A 15,784-nucleotide genomic window follows, 5' to 3' on the forward strand; every position below is an offset into this window, starting at 1 on the left:
AATAAATAAAATATTTTTTAAAATTCTTTATAACTATTCGATTTTCCTTGTTGTTAGTGTAACCTACTCAGTTCTGCAGAGACATTTATCTTGTAGCCATGACTCTATAGACACTTCCTTTCCCTCAGATTTGTTTATAATTCTTTTTTTAAATCATCTTTATTTATTGGGTAAATACTGCCAGAAACCAAGAAGGTAGGGGAAATAGAGAAGAAGAGAGAGGCTCCTATAGACCTACTTTAACACTTGCAAAGCTTTCCCCATGCAGGTGGGGACTGGGGGCTTGACCCTGAGTCCTTGCTCACTGTAACATATGCGCTCAACCAGGTGCTCCACCACCTGGCCCCAGATTTGTTTATAATTCTACCCAGTGGTCTATGTAGAAAGTTTGAGGAATTTGTCTTTATTCTGTTAAATTCTACTTAGACTTGATCTCTTATCTTTCTCGATCAGTTCAGACCTTCTCCAGTGGATGTTTTATTTACTATGGTCAAACAGATCAAGAGTATCACACTTCAGGTATATGCAAAGTATATTCAAAGATAATGCACCTGTTAAAGTACCTTCCATATTATGCTGGAGGGGTTGGACTTCAAGAATTGGTTAAAAAAAAAAGTAACATAGCACCAGTACTCTGTTGTCTTTCTGACTGTTTCTCTCTCCATCTTTCTCTGAAATACAATGAAAATAAAATGATAGAAACACACATGCATGAGATCCAGGATATACTAAACACTCTTATTAAAGGATTGATCTATTTGCTTAGAGAAAATTCTCCCTTGATAATCCTCCCTTGATATGTACAGAATGAATTGTTTCACTTCCGTCTGTTTTCTACTGAAATGTCCACTGGTCTGTAGACCTGGCTGTCTTAAACGTACAGCCTTTCTTTTTTTCTTTTTTTAAAATATTTATTTATTTATTTATTCCCTTTTGTTGCCCTTGTTTTATTGTGTAGTTATTCTTATTGTCGTCGTTGTTGGATAGGACAGAGAAATGGAGAGAGGAGAGAAGAAAGGGGGAGAGAAAGACAGACACCTGCAGACCTGCTTCACCACCTGTGAAGCGACTCCCCTGCAGATGGAGAGCCGGAGGCTGGAACCTTGATCCTTACTCTGGTCCTTGTACTTTGCATGCCACACGCGCTTAACCCGCTGCGCTACCACCTGACTCCCAAAAGTACAGTTTTTTTCGTAACTCCAAAGCAAACAATTCCATATGCATTTTAAGGTTTTTATTTTATTTTTCAAAGGATTTATCAATCTAGCTATATCATATAGCTCAGATTATGCGTTTTTTTTTTTTTTGCTAGAATATCAGCTTTCCATTGTCAGGATCTTTATGTATTTCTAATTCATCAACGCAGACCAAGTCTATTCAATATGTCGTAGTACATAGTAGTCAACTTACTTTTATTAGATAAAACAGCTTATCTAAATCAATTAATAAACTAATTTTATTGAATTTTGAAGAAAATGTACTTCTGTTTGCTTTCTACTTGACATGTGGCATTAGTGAGTAAAAAAGGAAACAGAACCTTGGAGAGAGAGTTTAACTGGAAAAATAACTGTAAAGAGGGAGTCGGGCCATAGTGCAGCAGGTTAAGTGCTCTTGGTACAAAGCACAAGGACCCACGTAAAGGATCCTGGTTAGAGCCCCCAGCTCCCCACCTGCAGGGGAGTTGCTTCACAGGCAGGAAAGCAGGTCTGCAAGTGTTTATCTTTCTCCCCCCCCCCCCCCCCCCCCCCCCGTCTTCCCCTCCTGTCTCCATTTCTCTCTGTCCTATCCAACAATGACAAGGACAACAATCATAACTACAACAATAAAACAAGGGCAACAAAAGGGAATAAGTAAATAACTAAATAAAAATAAAAAATAACTGTAAAGAAAAGTGAACTGGGAAACAATGAATCAACTAAAACCAAAGAAGGAGAATTGTATAATAAAGCCAAGCATAAAGAAAATCTAATTAAAGAAAAGACTAACTGAACATGATACATGGAAATGAAGTTAGTATTATATCAGAATTCCCATTAATAGCTGTGGGTTTAGATTCATTCAAAGTTCGCAGAAATGAGATAAATGATCTTGAAGTATTTCTTCAGAGCTGCCTTAATTTCCTTGTTCCTTAAGGTATAGATAATTGGGTTCAGGGTTGGAGGAACAACTGTATACAACACAGATACCAGTAGATCAAAAGCAGTGTGGGTATCTGTAGCAGGTTTCATGTAAGCCACTGCAGCAGCACCAAGGAAGAAAGTGACAACAATCAAATGAGGAATACACGTGGAAAAGGCTTTAGACTGACCAACAGCAGATGGGATCTTTATTACTGTAGAAAATATGTTGATGTAGGAATAAGAAATGTAGACAAAACAAACAAAGCTCAACGTAGAGGTGATACCAACTGCTTCAACTTCAGCCAAATAGTCGTCTGAGCAAGAGAGTCTGAGTAACTGTGGAATCTCACAGAAGAATTGATGTACAAGACCAGAAGTCCTAAGGGGCAAGGAGAAGGTTGTAGCTGTGTGCAGGATTCCAGACACCACACCACTGACCCAAGAATACAATACCATCTTGTTACAAGAGTCTCTCTTCATGATGATTTCGTATTGCAAGGGATGACAGATGGCCACATAACGGTCATAGGACATGACTGTGAGTAAGGCCATCTCTGCACAGGCTAAGACTACCACAAGGAAGACCTGGAAGATGCATCCCCAGAGAGAGATGGAGCTGCTGTGGGTCAAGTTATCTACGATGGCTTTGGGAAGGGTGACTGAGATGTAAAAGAGGTCTAACGTAGATAAGTGTTTGAGAAAGAAGTACATAGGGCTCTGGAGATGCTGGTCAAAAGTGGAAATAATAATTATAAGGAGATTACCAATCACAGCTGCCATCCAAATGAATAAAAACATCATACAAAACAAGAGCTTCTGCCACCAAATCTTAGAAAATACCATGAGCTGGAAGATTCTCACAGAGGTTTGATTTGAAACTCCATCACTAGAATGGGAAAAAAAATAAACAAGAAAGTAACATTATAGTTACTTATCCTTTGTTATTGAAAAGTGCCCCAGCTTTTCCTGATCTCTCATTGGATTGACTCAATTGATTTATTTTAATTTGATCAGACAGAAAAAATAAGAAGGAAGGAATAATAGGGAGAGAGAGAGAGAGAGAGACAGAGAGAGAGAGAGAGAGAGAGAGAGATGCAGCACTATTCCACCATTCGTGAAGCTTCCCCCATGCAAGTGGGGTCTTTGTGCATGGTAACTTTTGCACTTAACTAGATGCACCACCTCTCTGCTGTGTGTGTGTGTGTGTACTTTTTTTTTTTTTTTAATTACCACCAGTGTTATTGCTGGGGCTCAGTGCCTGCATGCAAATACACCATTCTGGAGACCCTTTTTTTTTCTTTATTTTTCTTCCTTGTTTGTTAGGACAGATAGAGATTGAAAGAGGAAGGGAAGATAGGGAAAGGGTAAACTGAATGACAGTTCCAGTAAAATGAAAGTGTTGGGCTGGCAAATGGCTCATCTGGAATATGCCAGTTTTAGTGCAGAACCCACTTTATTGGGGCCCTTCGGTACTATGATGTCTTTCTGTCTCTGTCTCTGTATGCATTTATTTTTTTAAATTGTTATTATCTTTATTTATTTATTGGATAGAGACAGCCAGAAATCAAGAAGGGAGAGGGGATAGAGAAGGAGAGACAGAGAGGCACCTGCAACATTGTTTTACTACTTATAAAGCTTCACCCTTGAAGGTGGGGACTGAGGTCTTGAACCTGGGTCTTTGCACACTGTAATGTGTGCACTCAACCAGGTGTGCCACCACCTGACTCCTCTATGTATCTCTTTCTATCTTAAAAAAACTTGACTTGAAATAATAATGCCTCCACAATGATATACACTTATTCATTATATACACATTATATAATGTATATATATATATACATTATATACACATATTCAGTCTTCTAAATGTGAAATTAATTCAAATTTGTTCCTAACTGCTTTATTATTTATTTAAATTCTCATGAATAATGAGTGGAAAGACAAATTTCAACATCATGGATCAATATTCAAGCAAATTACTGTTAAGTGTTTATGCAATAGGTAAGTATAAGTGTTGATCCTGAACTCATGACAGTTCGGAACTATGTGGATTAGTGTTCAAACATAATAGTCTGAAGTCTAAGACCAATACCATACTGTTACACAAACAGACATCAAGAATAGTGAATCAAAACTTAAGGACATAAGTTGAATTAGAGGTTATCTATCAAGTAAAGATTTTTCCTTTCATCTTTATCACCACCCTCCAATAAGTCTCCTGACTATACCAAACACTAACCACCTTTATCTATTATAAAATTTTCAACTTACATATATTGAGTAGTACAGGAGTTCATCTTTATAATGTAGCTTTGTAAAGATCCAACCAGTTGTGTATGGAATCTTAATGTTTGCAATTTGTGAGATTTTATTTTGCTGTTGTCATCTAATTATTATCTCCAGTATCACTCTTTACAATGCGTGTAGGAAAATAAACACTTACAGATGACACTGTATAACAATTATGCTAAATGTTCAAGTGAGTATATAAAGTAGAAGATTCATGTAAGACAGAAAAGATCTCCTCAATAATTCCACACATAAAGAATCCAAGCTTCCTTTTCACAGTTCTACCTTTATATTCTGCAACAAAATGAGTAGGGAATTAATAAATACAGATACATGAGTTTACATTTAGATGTAAAAATAGGCTTCATGGAGCCCAGAAGAGGACCCTATGGGATCCAGTGTTGATTAGTCTCAGTAGATGATGTAAACAAATAAGAATGAGTACTAGGCGACATCACTTATAGGCGGAATTTAAGATACAAGTACAGAAAGGAAGAACACAAAGTAAAATTTGGGCTAGGTTTGGTGTATTGTGCCAAAGCAAAGGATTCTGGGAAAGGATGGTAGGAAGGGAATTGAGATTTGCGACAGGAAGGTCTTTGGGCTACTAGTATAAGTTGGTGTAAAAGGACCTAATTTTGAGGTGAGATTGTTTCGCAGACACCTACCATTCAGAGATGATTAAGTTTACATATGTGTCAATAATTGCACTGTAAACCACTACAATTCCCCTGAATAAAGTGATAAGAAAAGATCAATAAAAAACCCAAAGTAGTGGGGGCTGGGGAGACAGCATAGCAGTTCTGAAAAATACTTTAATACATGAGGGTCTGAGGTCCCAGGTTCAAGCCCAGCACCACTGTAACCCAGAGCTGAGCAGTCTCTGGTTATTCTGTTCTCTCTCTCTCTCTCTCTCTCTCTCTCTCTCTCTCTCTCTCCCCTTACTAAAGTAAATAAAATATAAAACAAAAACAGATAGCACCCCAACACATGTTATTTACACTTTTCTAGTTTCTTTTTTTAAATTAATTTTATTTGTGACTTAATAATGATCTACAGTGTTGTGTGATAAAAGTAGTACAATTCTACACAGTTCCCACCACCAGAGTTTCACATCCCATTCCTCCATTGAATGTTTCCCTATTCTTTATCTGTCTAAAGAGTATGGGCCAAAAATCTTTAAGGGGTGTTGAATGTGGGAGGACTGGATTCTGTTATTGCTTCTCTGCTGGACATGGGAATTGACAATTTGATCCATACTCCCAACCTGTTTCTATCATACCCTAGTGGGGTAGGGCTTTGGGGAGGTGGGTTCCAGGGTACATTGATGAGGTGGGATGATCTCACTCATAGACATAAGCTGAAAAATAAGAACAGAAAGGAAAACACTAAGAAGAGCTTGGACTGGAGTTAGTGTATTGCACCAAAGTAAAAGACTCTGGGATGGGGGCAGGGGGAAGCTTTCAGGTCCTGGAACATGATGGCAAAGGACCTAGTGGGGGTTGTATTGTTATGTGGAAAACTGGGAAATGTTATGCACGTACAAAATATTGTATTTACTGTTGACTATAAAACACTAATCCCCCAATAAAGAAACTTTTAAAGAAGGCTTCTTTTATGTGCTAATAAATCTTTCCCTCTCTCTCACTTTATGTATGTAGTGAGAGAGAGAACGAGAGAGAGAGAAAGAGTTATGTTCAGGTAAAACAAAAACTCATCTTGATTCTAACTGAATAGTTAAGTTTGATCAAAAATAATAATAACAATTAATAAGATGTCTATATAATGTATATATATTGTGTGCATATTTATGTTTATAAAATATGTGTGCGTGCTAGGAATCATTGTTTTTATACCAGAAATGGAAGAGGATCTGGAAAACCAGAGGTAGTCAGGCACTGTTTTGCTTATCTGAGAGGGAGGAAGAAAAAGGAAGGACACCCAGACATAATAATAGGTGTAGGTTTATTTTATGAGGAAGTGAATAAAAATGGGCAAAAAGAAGATGATATACATATAGGTGATAGATTTAGATATATAATCAACCCTTATCTGTGATGTTGGGAGAATTATTCCAGTTTCTGCTGGAGGGGGATGGGAACACAGAACTCTAGTGGTGGGATTAATGTAGAATTATACCCCTATTATAATTTTGTAAATCACTAACAAAAAATAAAAGTATGGAGTCTGGTGGTAGCACAGCGGGTTAAGCGCACATGACACAAAGCGCAGGGACTGGCTTAAGGATCCCAGTTCGAGCCCCTGGCTCCCCACCTGGAGGATTGTCGCTTTGCAAGTGGTGAAGCAAGTCTGCAGGTGTCTGTCTTTCTCTCCCCTTCTCTTTCTATTTCTCTCTGTCCTATCCAACAATGACGACAACGATAATAACTGCAACAATAAAACAGCAAGGGTAACAGAAGAGAATAAATAAATAAATTTAAAAAATTCAAAAAATATATGTACATGAAAAGTTATATTGAAATGAGTAACTACACAAATCTTACAAACCTTTTATGAATGAGAGTAGTAAAAAATGATGGCACAATTTTTCACTAAAGACTGACAGATGAATATGCTTCCTCTGGCCATCAATTCAGATATATGAAAATTCTAAGTTTAGAGCTGTTGATAGCATACATATGATAAAGTTAACTGTAGAATTAACAGAAACTGGTTTTTCTTTCCAAAAATAACCTATAATGCAAAGTGTTATCCAAGGTCCTCTCTTTGAGAGACCACTTTTTTTTTAACTTGCTGAGAAGATCATTCATCTAAAACCATAAGTGATAAGGCTTTTGCTATTGGAATTTCATCAGTAAGAATGAAATGCCCCTTATGCCTGGGGTCACTTTTCAGCAGAGAAACACCCATCTCTCATTTTCAAGCTAAGGGTTCTTTCTTTCTTTCTTTTTTTTACATAGCAATCACTTCCATTTTCAATTATATATATATTTTAAATTTGTTGTTGTCTAAGTGGTACGACTCTGAGCTGGCATTTTCAGATAGATCATTGGTATGAATAGGTTACAGACACATAGATAAATAGATAGGTAGATGATTGATAGACAGACAGACAGACAGACAGGCAGGAAGATGCCACTGCAGAGTGCTTTCTCTAGTGTGGTGGAGACTAGGTTCTTCAATGTTTATTTACAAGAAAATGCCGTCTGCAATAAAACTACTATCTAGACATGATGCTGACTCCTTCAGAGGTTTTCTTGGCTTTGAGTATCCAAAACACTACTTCATCTGAGTTTCATATAACTACAACTCTTCCACAAATTTCTAGAATTTTCTGTTTTCCTCTATTTGGTGAGATGTGGGATATTCTCTGTATGTGTGGTTTTTCTCACTACAATGATTTAATGTATTCTGATTTAATCAGTATTCTAGTGTGTGTTTATAATAGCTTAAGTAAAAATAGGATATTACAATACATTTGAAAAAAATCCAATATTGACTGTTTCACTAAAAATAAATTTTGGAGCAAATAAAGAAGATATTAAAATATCAATAGTTTAAATAATCCAAAGGCTCCTAAATTAATCATTTACACTATTAATTTATATGATAACAAGAAATTGAATATTCTCTGTGTACATTCAATTTTAAATGTTCACCTTATTATATAGCAGGGAGTCTTCTTCTACTAACAGAAATTACTTCATGTTTGTTTGAATTGAGGGATGTAGCTGTGATGATTTTGTTATTATTGTTGTTATTGCTGTAAATAAAGACAGTCTTTCTTAGCATTTTCCAGAATGCAATTTTCATATCCTTGTTCTTCAGGCTGTAGATTATGGGGTTCAGGGTTGGTGGTAGCATGGTATAGAAGACAGACACCATTAAATTCCAGATAGAAGGGGACTCTGACACTGGCTTTAGGTAAGCAATTGACCCTGTGTTGAGAAAAATAGTAACAACCACGAGATGAGGGATGCATGTTGAGAAGGCTTTTGACCTGCCTTCCACTGATGGGATCTTTAGAACTGTGGAGAAGATGTGGATGTAAGAAACCAAGATGGAAATGAAACACAAGATACCCAGGGATGTTGTGATCACTATGGCTCCAATCTCAGCAAGGTACTTCTCTGAGCAAGAGAGTTTGAGTAATGAAGGGATTTCACAGAAGAACTGGTGGACAAAATTTTCCTTACAAAATGGTAATGAGAAAGTCACAGATGTATTCAAGAATCCAGATACAATCCCACTGAACCATGAGGCAGCCACCATCTGTTCACAGGCCTCTTTACTCATGATGAGCTGATAATGGAGAGGGCGGCAAATAGCCACATATCGATCATAGGACATCACTGTGAGCAGGGCTAGTTCTGTACAAGCAAATAAAACAACCAAAAATACTTGGGCTATACATCCTAGAAATGATATAGAACTATTCTGGGTCAGCGACTGAATGATGGATTTAGGAACTGTGACAGAGATGAAACAGACATCTAAGAATGACAGTGTCCTCAGAAAGAAGTGCATAGGACTGTGAAGGTGCTCATCCAAGGTGGTGAGAAGAATTATGATAATATTTCCAAGGAGAGCTAGCAGGTAGATGAGTAGGAACAGCACAGCATGGAGGACTTGCTCCTCCCAGATGTCTGAGAATCCCATGAGGATGAATTGAGTTATTGATGTGGTAAGATTGGCCGCCATGATCCTCTTCCTGGGACTTGGTAGAAGGAAGACACTGTGAAATTCTTTGTTTACTACTAATATTAAGTAGTTTCATAACTTGAAAATTACATCTTATTTCTGCTTAGATTAGTAAGCAAAGCATACACTTTATAGTTGTAAGTTAATTATTAATTCAAAGTTTTAAAAATTCTAATTATGTTGGTATTATAGCATATAATGTTTAAAATAAAATAGAGATCTAATCTTCATTTATCAAAATGCATCTATAAGTTTTAAAATGTCCTATAGACTAGAATATTTGTAATGTACACATAATAAATTATCTGTTGCTCTTCTCATAAGCCTATTAAAATGCAACATAACCATATATAATTTTCTATATACTACTCTAAGAATATAATGTTAATCAACTTGATTAGTGCTCAAAACTTTCCTATGAAAGCAACTGTGTCTCATTTACAAAAAAAATATTGTGATTGATTATTAAATTAGCTTCTATATTTATTTGCTAATTTATTTTATTACCAGGATTATTGCTGGTGTTTTCTATATGCATGATGAATCCATTTCTCCAAACAGCCATCCTATCCTTTTTAATTTTTTTTTCATTTGAAAGATGGAAACCTGCAGACCTGCTTCCCCTCTTGTGAAGTGTACCCCCTGCAGATGGGGAGTTGGGGCTCAAACCCTGGTCCTTGTGCTTGGCTATATTTGTGCTTAACCGTGTAATACCTCCTACCCCTTTAAATTGGCTTCTATTACTAAAATTTATCTGCCAGCACATGGTGATGGAGTCAGAATGTATAGTTTTTCCAGACTTTTCTAGTGTCCGAATATTTGCATACTATTCTACTCATGTAGGAACTGAGCAAAAAGTAATAAATGTAAAATGGTATATAAACAGACAAATGAACCTAGACTTGGGCAACCCAAGGGTTAAGTAAGCAATTACAAGACAGGCCTGGGAGTCTGCAAGGCTGGAGATAAATACAAGGGCAGACTCTGAGAAAACAGCCTGGGAATCTGGAGTCAGGAAAAAGAGGTTAACTCCAAGGACAAAAAAGACCCCCCCCTTCCCTGCACCTGTGGGCTATAGATGTAAAACTGTCATGAAACCACATTGTGTAGCTGAACTTTGTCATGTAGCCATGTAATGTGAAAGGTATATAAACTTTAATAGGACTTGGGTACGGGGTCGATTACCAGAGAGCTGATGTGTCAGCCCCTCGGTAACTCGGCCCTAGCCGGCTAGAATAATAAAGGATCTCTGCTTTTACATCACCTTTGGTTCCTTGTGGATTTCTTTATATCATGAACCCAGATACAACACTGACATCTTCAATTTCAGGTGGTATCAGGGCTAGAACTGGTCACAACATAAAATTATGTCAAGTAAAAAAAAAGACAAAACAATAGCAGTTATTGAGAGAATCAAACTTTAACTAACCATAAGAAATAGAAAATGGATATTATCACGTTGTCTAAACTGTTAGTTACTATGAATTTTGGTAGAATTAAACTATTTTATTTTAATGGCCAAGCAGTGGCACTCCTGGTTGAGTACACACATTACCATGTTCAAGGAATCAGGTTCAAGTCTTTAGTCTCACCTGCATGGAGAAAGCTTCACTAGTGGTAAAGCAGGACTTCTGGTGTCTTTCTTTCCCTGTCTCCCTTTTTTAAAAATCTCCTATTTACCTCTTAATTTATTTCTATTTCTATGCAATAAATAAATAAAATATGAAAAATAAAGAAGTAATTATTTTTTTCTACATTAGGTCACGAATGCTCATACCTGAAAATGGCCAAAAAATAATTTCAGTGAACAATGATTTCTCAACATGCTATTCAAAAGATGAATGCTTCAAGGTAACCATATAATTTCTATGTTCAAAATCAGCAATATCTATGAAAGTAATTATTCATTTTCTAAGCCTAATGAGATATTGTTAAAATAAGAGAATGGTGTAAAACAATAAAATTTGAAACAATGAAATAGAAAATTACAAAACCATAATGAAAAAGGTATCCTATACATAAAATCATTTCAAAAATCTCATGGAGCCAGACATTCTTACATACCGCTTGGATATAATCTTCTAAACTGGGTTCAGAATTTTGGAAGTATCATTTTGATTTCTGGATTGAAATTACCTAAGCCATATATTTTGTCAAAAGAGATTTCAGTCATCTAGTCAAGGGAAGTTCCTAGAGAGGTAAGCAGAGTAGATTGGAATCTATAAAATCTGAAAGGAAGACTGAAGCCCCTAACTAAGGTAATCAAAGCATTGACATATTTAAGAATGAATATCCAGAAAAGTGACCGTCTGGAACTAAAATATGTGAGTTTTTTAAAAAAGAAATAACGTTAAAGGAATATTTTAAGACTTAAGAATATTCTCAAGAGATAAGAAATAGAATAGATTGTTCTTAACTAACCCAAGGGCCTCATTCCAAGTTTTCTCCCTAGACGCCAACTCAACTTGAACAGAATTTAAGGAAGCAAAGCTAAGATTGTTTTAACTACAGTGGTCCCCTTTGAAAAGAGATCTCCTCAGAGACTACTTGTATTCTAGAATTATTATTTAGAGACTTAGAAGCTAGCAAGATAGCAGAGGCCAAGGTAGTAGTTTTGTTATTTCTTATTGGAGTTCAAATGTATTCTATTAACATATTGAATCTAATTTTTACTGTCATATTGGATTACTGAATTATTGCTTATATTTTGAAGGTAGAATATACTAGGTTGATAGAGTTGGAAAATGCAAAAGTCATAAGTAATAACTTAGTAGTGGGGGCTAGGCGATGGTCACCCAGTTAAGCCCACACACACTACTACACACAAGTACCACACAAGGACTCTGGTTGAAGTCCCTGCTCCCCACCTGCAGTGGGGATGTTTCATGAGTGGTGAAGCAAGTCAGCAGGCATCTTTCTCTCCCTTTTTCTATCTCCCCCACCCCTCTCAATTTCTGTTTGTCCTACTAAATTAAAAAAAAAAAAAGGCAGCCATTAACAGTGGATTCATAGTGCCAGCATCACCAAGCCCCAGCAACTGGAGGCAAAAAGGAAAAAAAAAAAGCAAACAAAACACAATAATTTAGTAGTAACTAAATATTTCATCTTACTACAAAAAGGATTTTTACAGATAGATAACAAACCTACACACCCAAAAATACAAACAGGCAAAAATAGGGACAGGAAAAAAAAACAACAAACAAAACAGAACAAATCAGCACCAACAGAACACTTTTAAACAACAGAACAGGGGAGGGTAGAATCTTAGCTTAGTGGGAACGGATTTTACAGGGTGGTTTGAGCTTTGAAGTTCTTATTGGGTTTGGGATGGTATAAGTACAGCTTCAGCCAAAGGCCCTAGACCATATGTTCTCTGGTAAAGGGAATGTCACTGTTCTAGACTGCTGTGTGGCCCAAAGGGGCTGTGTTGAAAGTGGCAGGCAGGGAGTCAGGTGGCAGTGCAGCAGGTTAAGCACACGTGGCACAAAGCACAAGGAACAGTGTAAGGATCCTGGTTCGAGCCCCCCGGCTCCCCACCTACAGGGGAGTTGCTTCACAGGCAGTGAAGCAGGTCTGCAGGTGTCTATCTTTCTCTCCTCCTCTCTGTCTTCCTATCCTCTCTCCATTTCTGTCTGTCCTATCCAACAATGACAACAACAATAACTACAACAGTAAAACAACAAGGGTAACAAAAGGGAATAAATAAATAAATAAAAGTCTTAAAAAAAAGTGGCAGGCAGATGCCCTCATTCTCCTCCAAACCTGAAGGATATGGTTGCATAGCCTAGGGAAGTTACCTTGAAAAAGACCAGAGGTTACCGGAAGATGGTGGACTGAGAAGCTGCTAGTGGCTTGAGCTCTGACCACATCTCCTGGAAACGGTAGGATTTTCTACCTTTAGTAGGCCAGTCAATAAGGAGTCCTAGCGGTAACACCAAGGAGGTGACTATAATTTAATTTGGGTTAAGAATTAGAGTAGGAAAAAAGGGGAAATTTTTTTTTTCCTTTTAATTTTTAAGCATACCTCCGGCCCCTCCTCCCCCCCCCAACCAGTCCCTGGGGACCAGCTCTTAGCAGGCTCCCCTGCTAGGAGCCTCTTTCTTTACCAAATTCCTGTCCCATCAGGGAGTATCATTCATTCTAAGTCTATACCCTTCTGAAACCTCTGGCCTTTTTTTTTTTCTAAGTAGCCAACCCCCCCCACCTCACCCCACATAACTAATTAAATAATTAAAAATAAATAAATAAATAAACCCTTTCCTTTCACTGCTCTTTTATGACTGTTCTTTTTTTATCTTTTTCTTTTTTCTCTCTCTCTCTTTCTCTTTTTTTTCTCATTCTAGTCATCCTTTCTTCCTTAATCCTACAGCTTCCAAAGCCACAGCCCCCAACCCCCACACCACCAAACAGTGTGCTTTTTTGAATTCACTGATACACATTTGGGAATTATTTTGGGGAAGAATTCTGACTCAGTGTGGACTCTCACTGCGAGTGTCTCTGCTCAACTTCCCTTCCTCCTTTAGCCACCCCTAGAATATATAGTGGATAGTAGATTTGAATAACTGTCTATTTCAGCTATCCTTGTCCAGTCCAGAGGTTTTTTTTTTTTTTTTTCTCATTCTTAACAATCAGCTGCCTCTGATCACAAGGTCTGAGGTAATCTGGGACAGGGTTTTTGTTTTATTATTTTTTTTTACCCTGCTCTATTTTACTATTAATATTATATAAAGGCATATATCTTCCCCCCCTTTAGGTTGATCAGAATTAACTCTTAGCACATATTTCAGTGCTAGGGTAGTGGGCATCTTATCTATTGTGGGAGGAATTTGTCTCCTTAATCCTACCTCCTCTACAGACTCTCCCCTTCCTCCCCCTCCTAGCTAAACAAAAAAATTAAATTAAATTTAAAAAAAAGTAATAAAAAAACTTTCACTGCTCTTTAATTACAGCTCTTTTTTCTTATCTTTTCCCTTTTCTCTCTCTTGTCCCTTCTTTCTTTTTCTTTCTTTTTTTTATCTTGTCATAGACTTCTTCCTTCTTCTTTGCCTTTCTGAATTTGTGAATTATTTTAGGGAAGAAATCTGACTCAGAGTGGACTCTCTATGTGTGTATCTTTGCTCTAGTTCCCTTTCCCCTCTTGTTACCCCTAGAATATACAGTGGATAGTAGATTTGCATAACTGTCTATTCTTGCTATCCCTTCTTTCTTTCCTCTTTCTTATTCACTGGGATTTGGTTACTATTTTTTCACGGACTGGAGAAATTGTTTGGCTAACTGGTAACGATTAAACTGCTTCAATACTTGCTTCAGTTGCTACTGTAATTCCTGAGGTGGGTGAGTGCAATTGTCATAAAGGTATTTAGTACAGTGTTGCTTGTACTCAAGACACAACAACTGAGAACAACAGAGCATATAAAAAAAAGAAACACATAAATCAAAAAAATGGGTGGATCAAAAACAAATAAAACTGCTACTCCAATGAATGAAGACAAGAGCCCAGAAGTAACTACAAATCAGCCAGAAGTAACTATAGATAAGACAAGTATGCAAGTAGCAATAAACTTATTAATCACAGAAATGAAAACAACACTGGAGGAAAGGAATGGCAGTATTAGGGAAACAACAGTTGAGACCCCCAAGGAAAATACTGATTATCTTGAGGCAATTAGAGAACTGAAAGCTGAAATAGCTGTAATGAAGAAAGAAGCTGAGGCAAGGGAAAGCAGACTAACAGAAGCAGAAAACAGAATTAGTCAGACAGAGGATGAGTTAGAGAAAACAAAGAAAAAGGTGAAAGATCTCAAAAAGAGATTGAGAGACACTGAAAAAAACAGCAGAGACATATGGGATGATCTCAAAAGAAGTAACATTCATATAATTGGCCTGCCAGAGGAAGAAAGAGAGGAAGGGGAAGCAAACATTCTAGAGGAAATAATAGAAGAAAACTTCTCAGACCTGAATAACAGAAAGGACATCAAGATTCAAGAGGCCCAGAGTGTACCAAACAGAATCAACCCAGACCTGAAGACACCAAGACACATCATAGTCACAATGAGAAGAAGTAAGGATAAAGAAAGGATCCTAAAAGCTGCAAGAGAGAAACAAAAAGTCACATACAAGGGAAAACCCATAAGATTATCTGCAGATTTCTCCACTCAAACTCTAAAAGCCAGAAGGGAATGGCAAGATATCTATCGAGCCCTGAGTGAAAAAGGGTTTCAACCAAGGATAATATATCCTGCTAGACTTTCATTCAAACGAGATGGAGGGATCAAAACCTTCGTAGATAAAAAACAGTTAAAGGAGGCAACCATCACCAAACCGGCCCTGAAAGAGGTTCTAAAAGACCTCATATAAACAAGAACATCACTATACTACTTGCTATATATCAGAGCAAACAAAATTTTTTTTTTGAACAATGGCACTACAATACATTAAATCCATATTATCAATAAATGTCAATGGCTTAAACTCACCCATCAAAAGGCACAGAGTTGGGGGATGGATCAGAAAACATAATCCAATCATATGCTGCTTGCAAGAATCCCATCTGTCACAACAAGATAAACACAGACTTAAAGTGAAAGGATGGAAAACTATCATACAGGCTAATGGACCACAAAAAAGGGCAGGAACAGCCATTCTCATCTCAGACACGATGGATTTTAAATTAAATAAAGTAATAAAAGATAGGCAAGGATATTAAATAATAT

General features: G+C 37.0%; 1 protein-coding gene across 1 annotated transcript; it reads right to left on the reverse strand.

The window, feature by feature from the left end:
• Positions 1–8,033: 8,033 nt before the first annotated feature.
• Positions 8,034–9,071, reverse strand: LOC103107647 (olfactory receptor 14A16-like). Its single transcript, XM_007516456.2, has one exon. The coding sequence runs from the start codon at positions 9,069–9,071 to the stop codon at positions 8,034–8,036; it is 1,038 nt and encodes a 345-aa protein (XP_007516518.2).
• Between the last annotated feature and the right edge of the window lie 6,713 nt (positions 9,072–15,784).

Source organism: Erinaceus europaeus, chromosome 2 (genome assembly GCF_950295315.1).
Source record: "Erinaceus europaeus chromosome 2, mEriEur2.1, whole genome shotgun sequence".
Taxonomy (NCBI): Eukaryota; Metazoa; Chordata; class Mammalia; order Eulipotyphla; family Erinaceidae; genus Erinaceus; species Erinaceus europaeus.

Coding starts and splice junctions, on each gene's coding strand:
- LOC103107647 (XM_007516456.2), bottom strand. CDS start 9,071: ATGGCGGCCAATCTTACCACATCAATAACTCAATTCATCCTCATGGGA.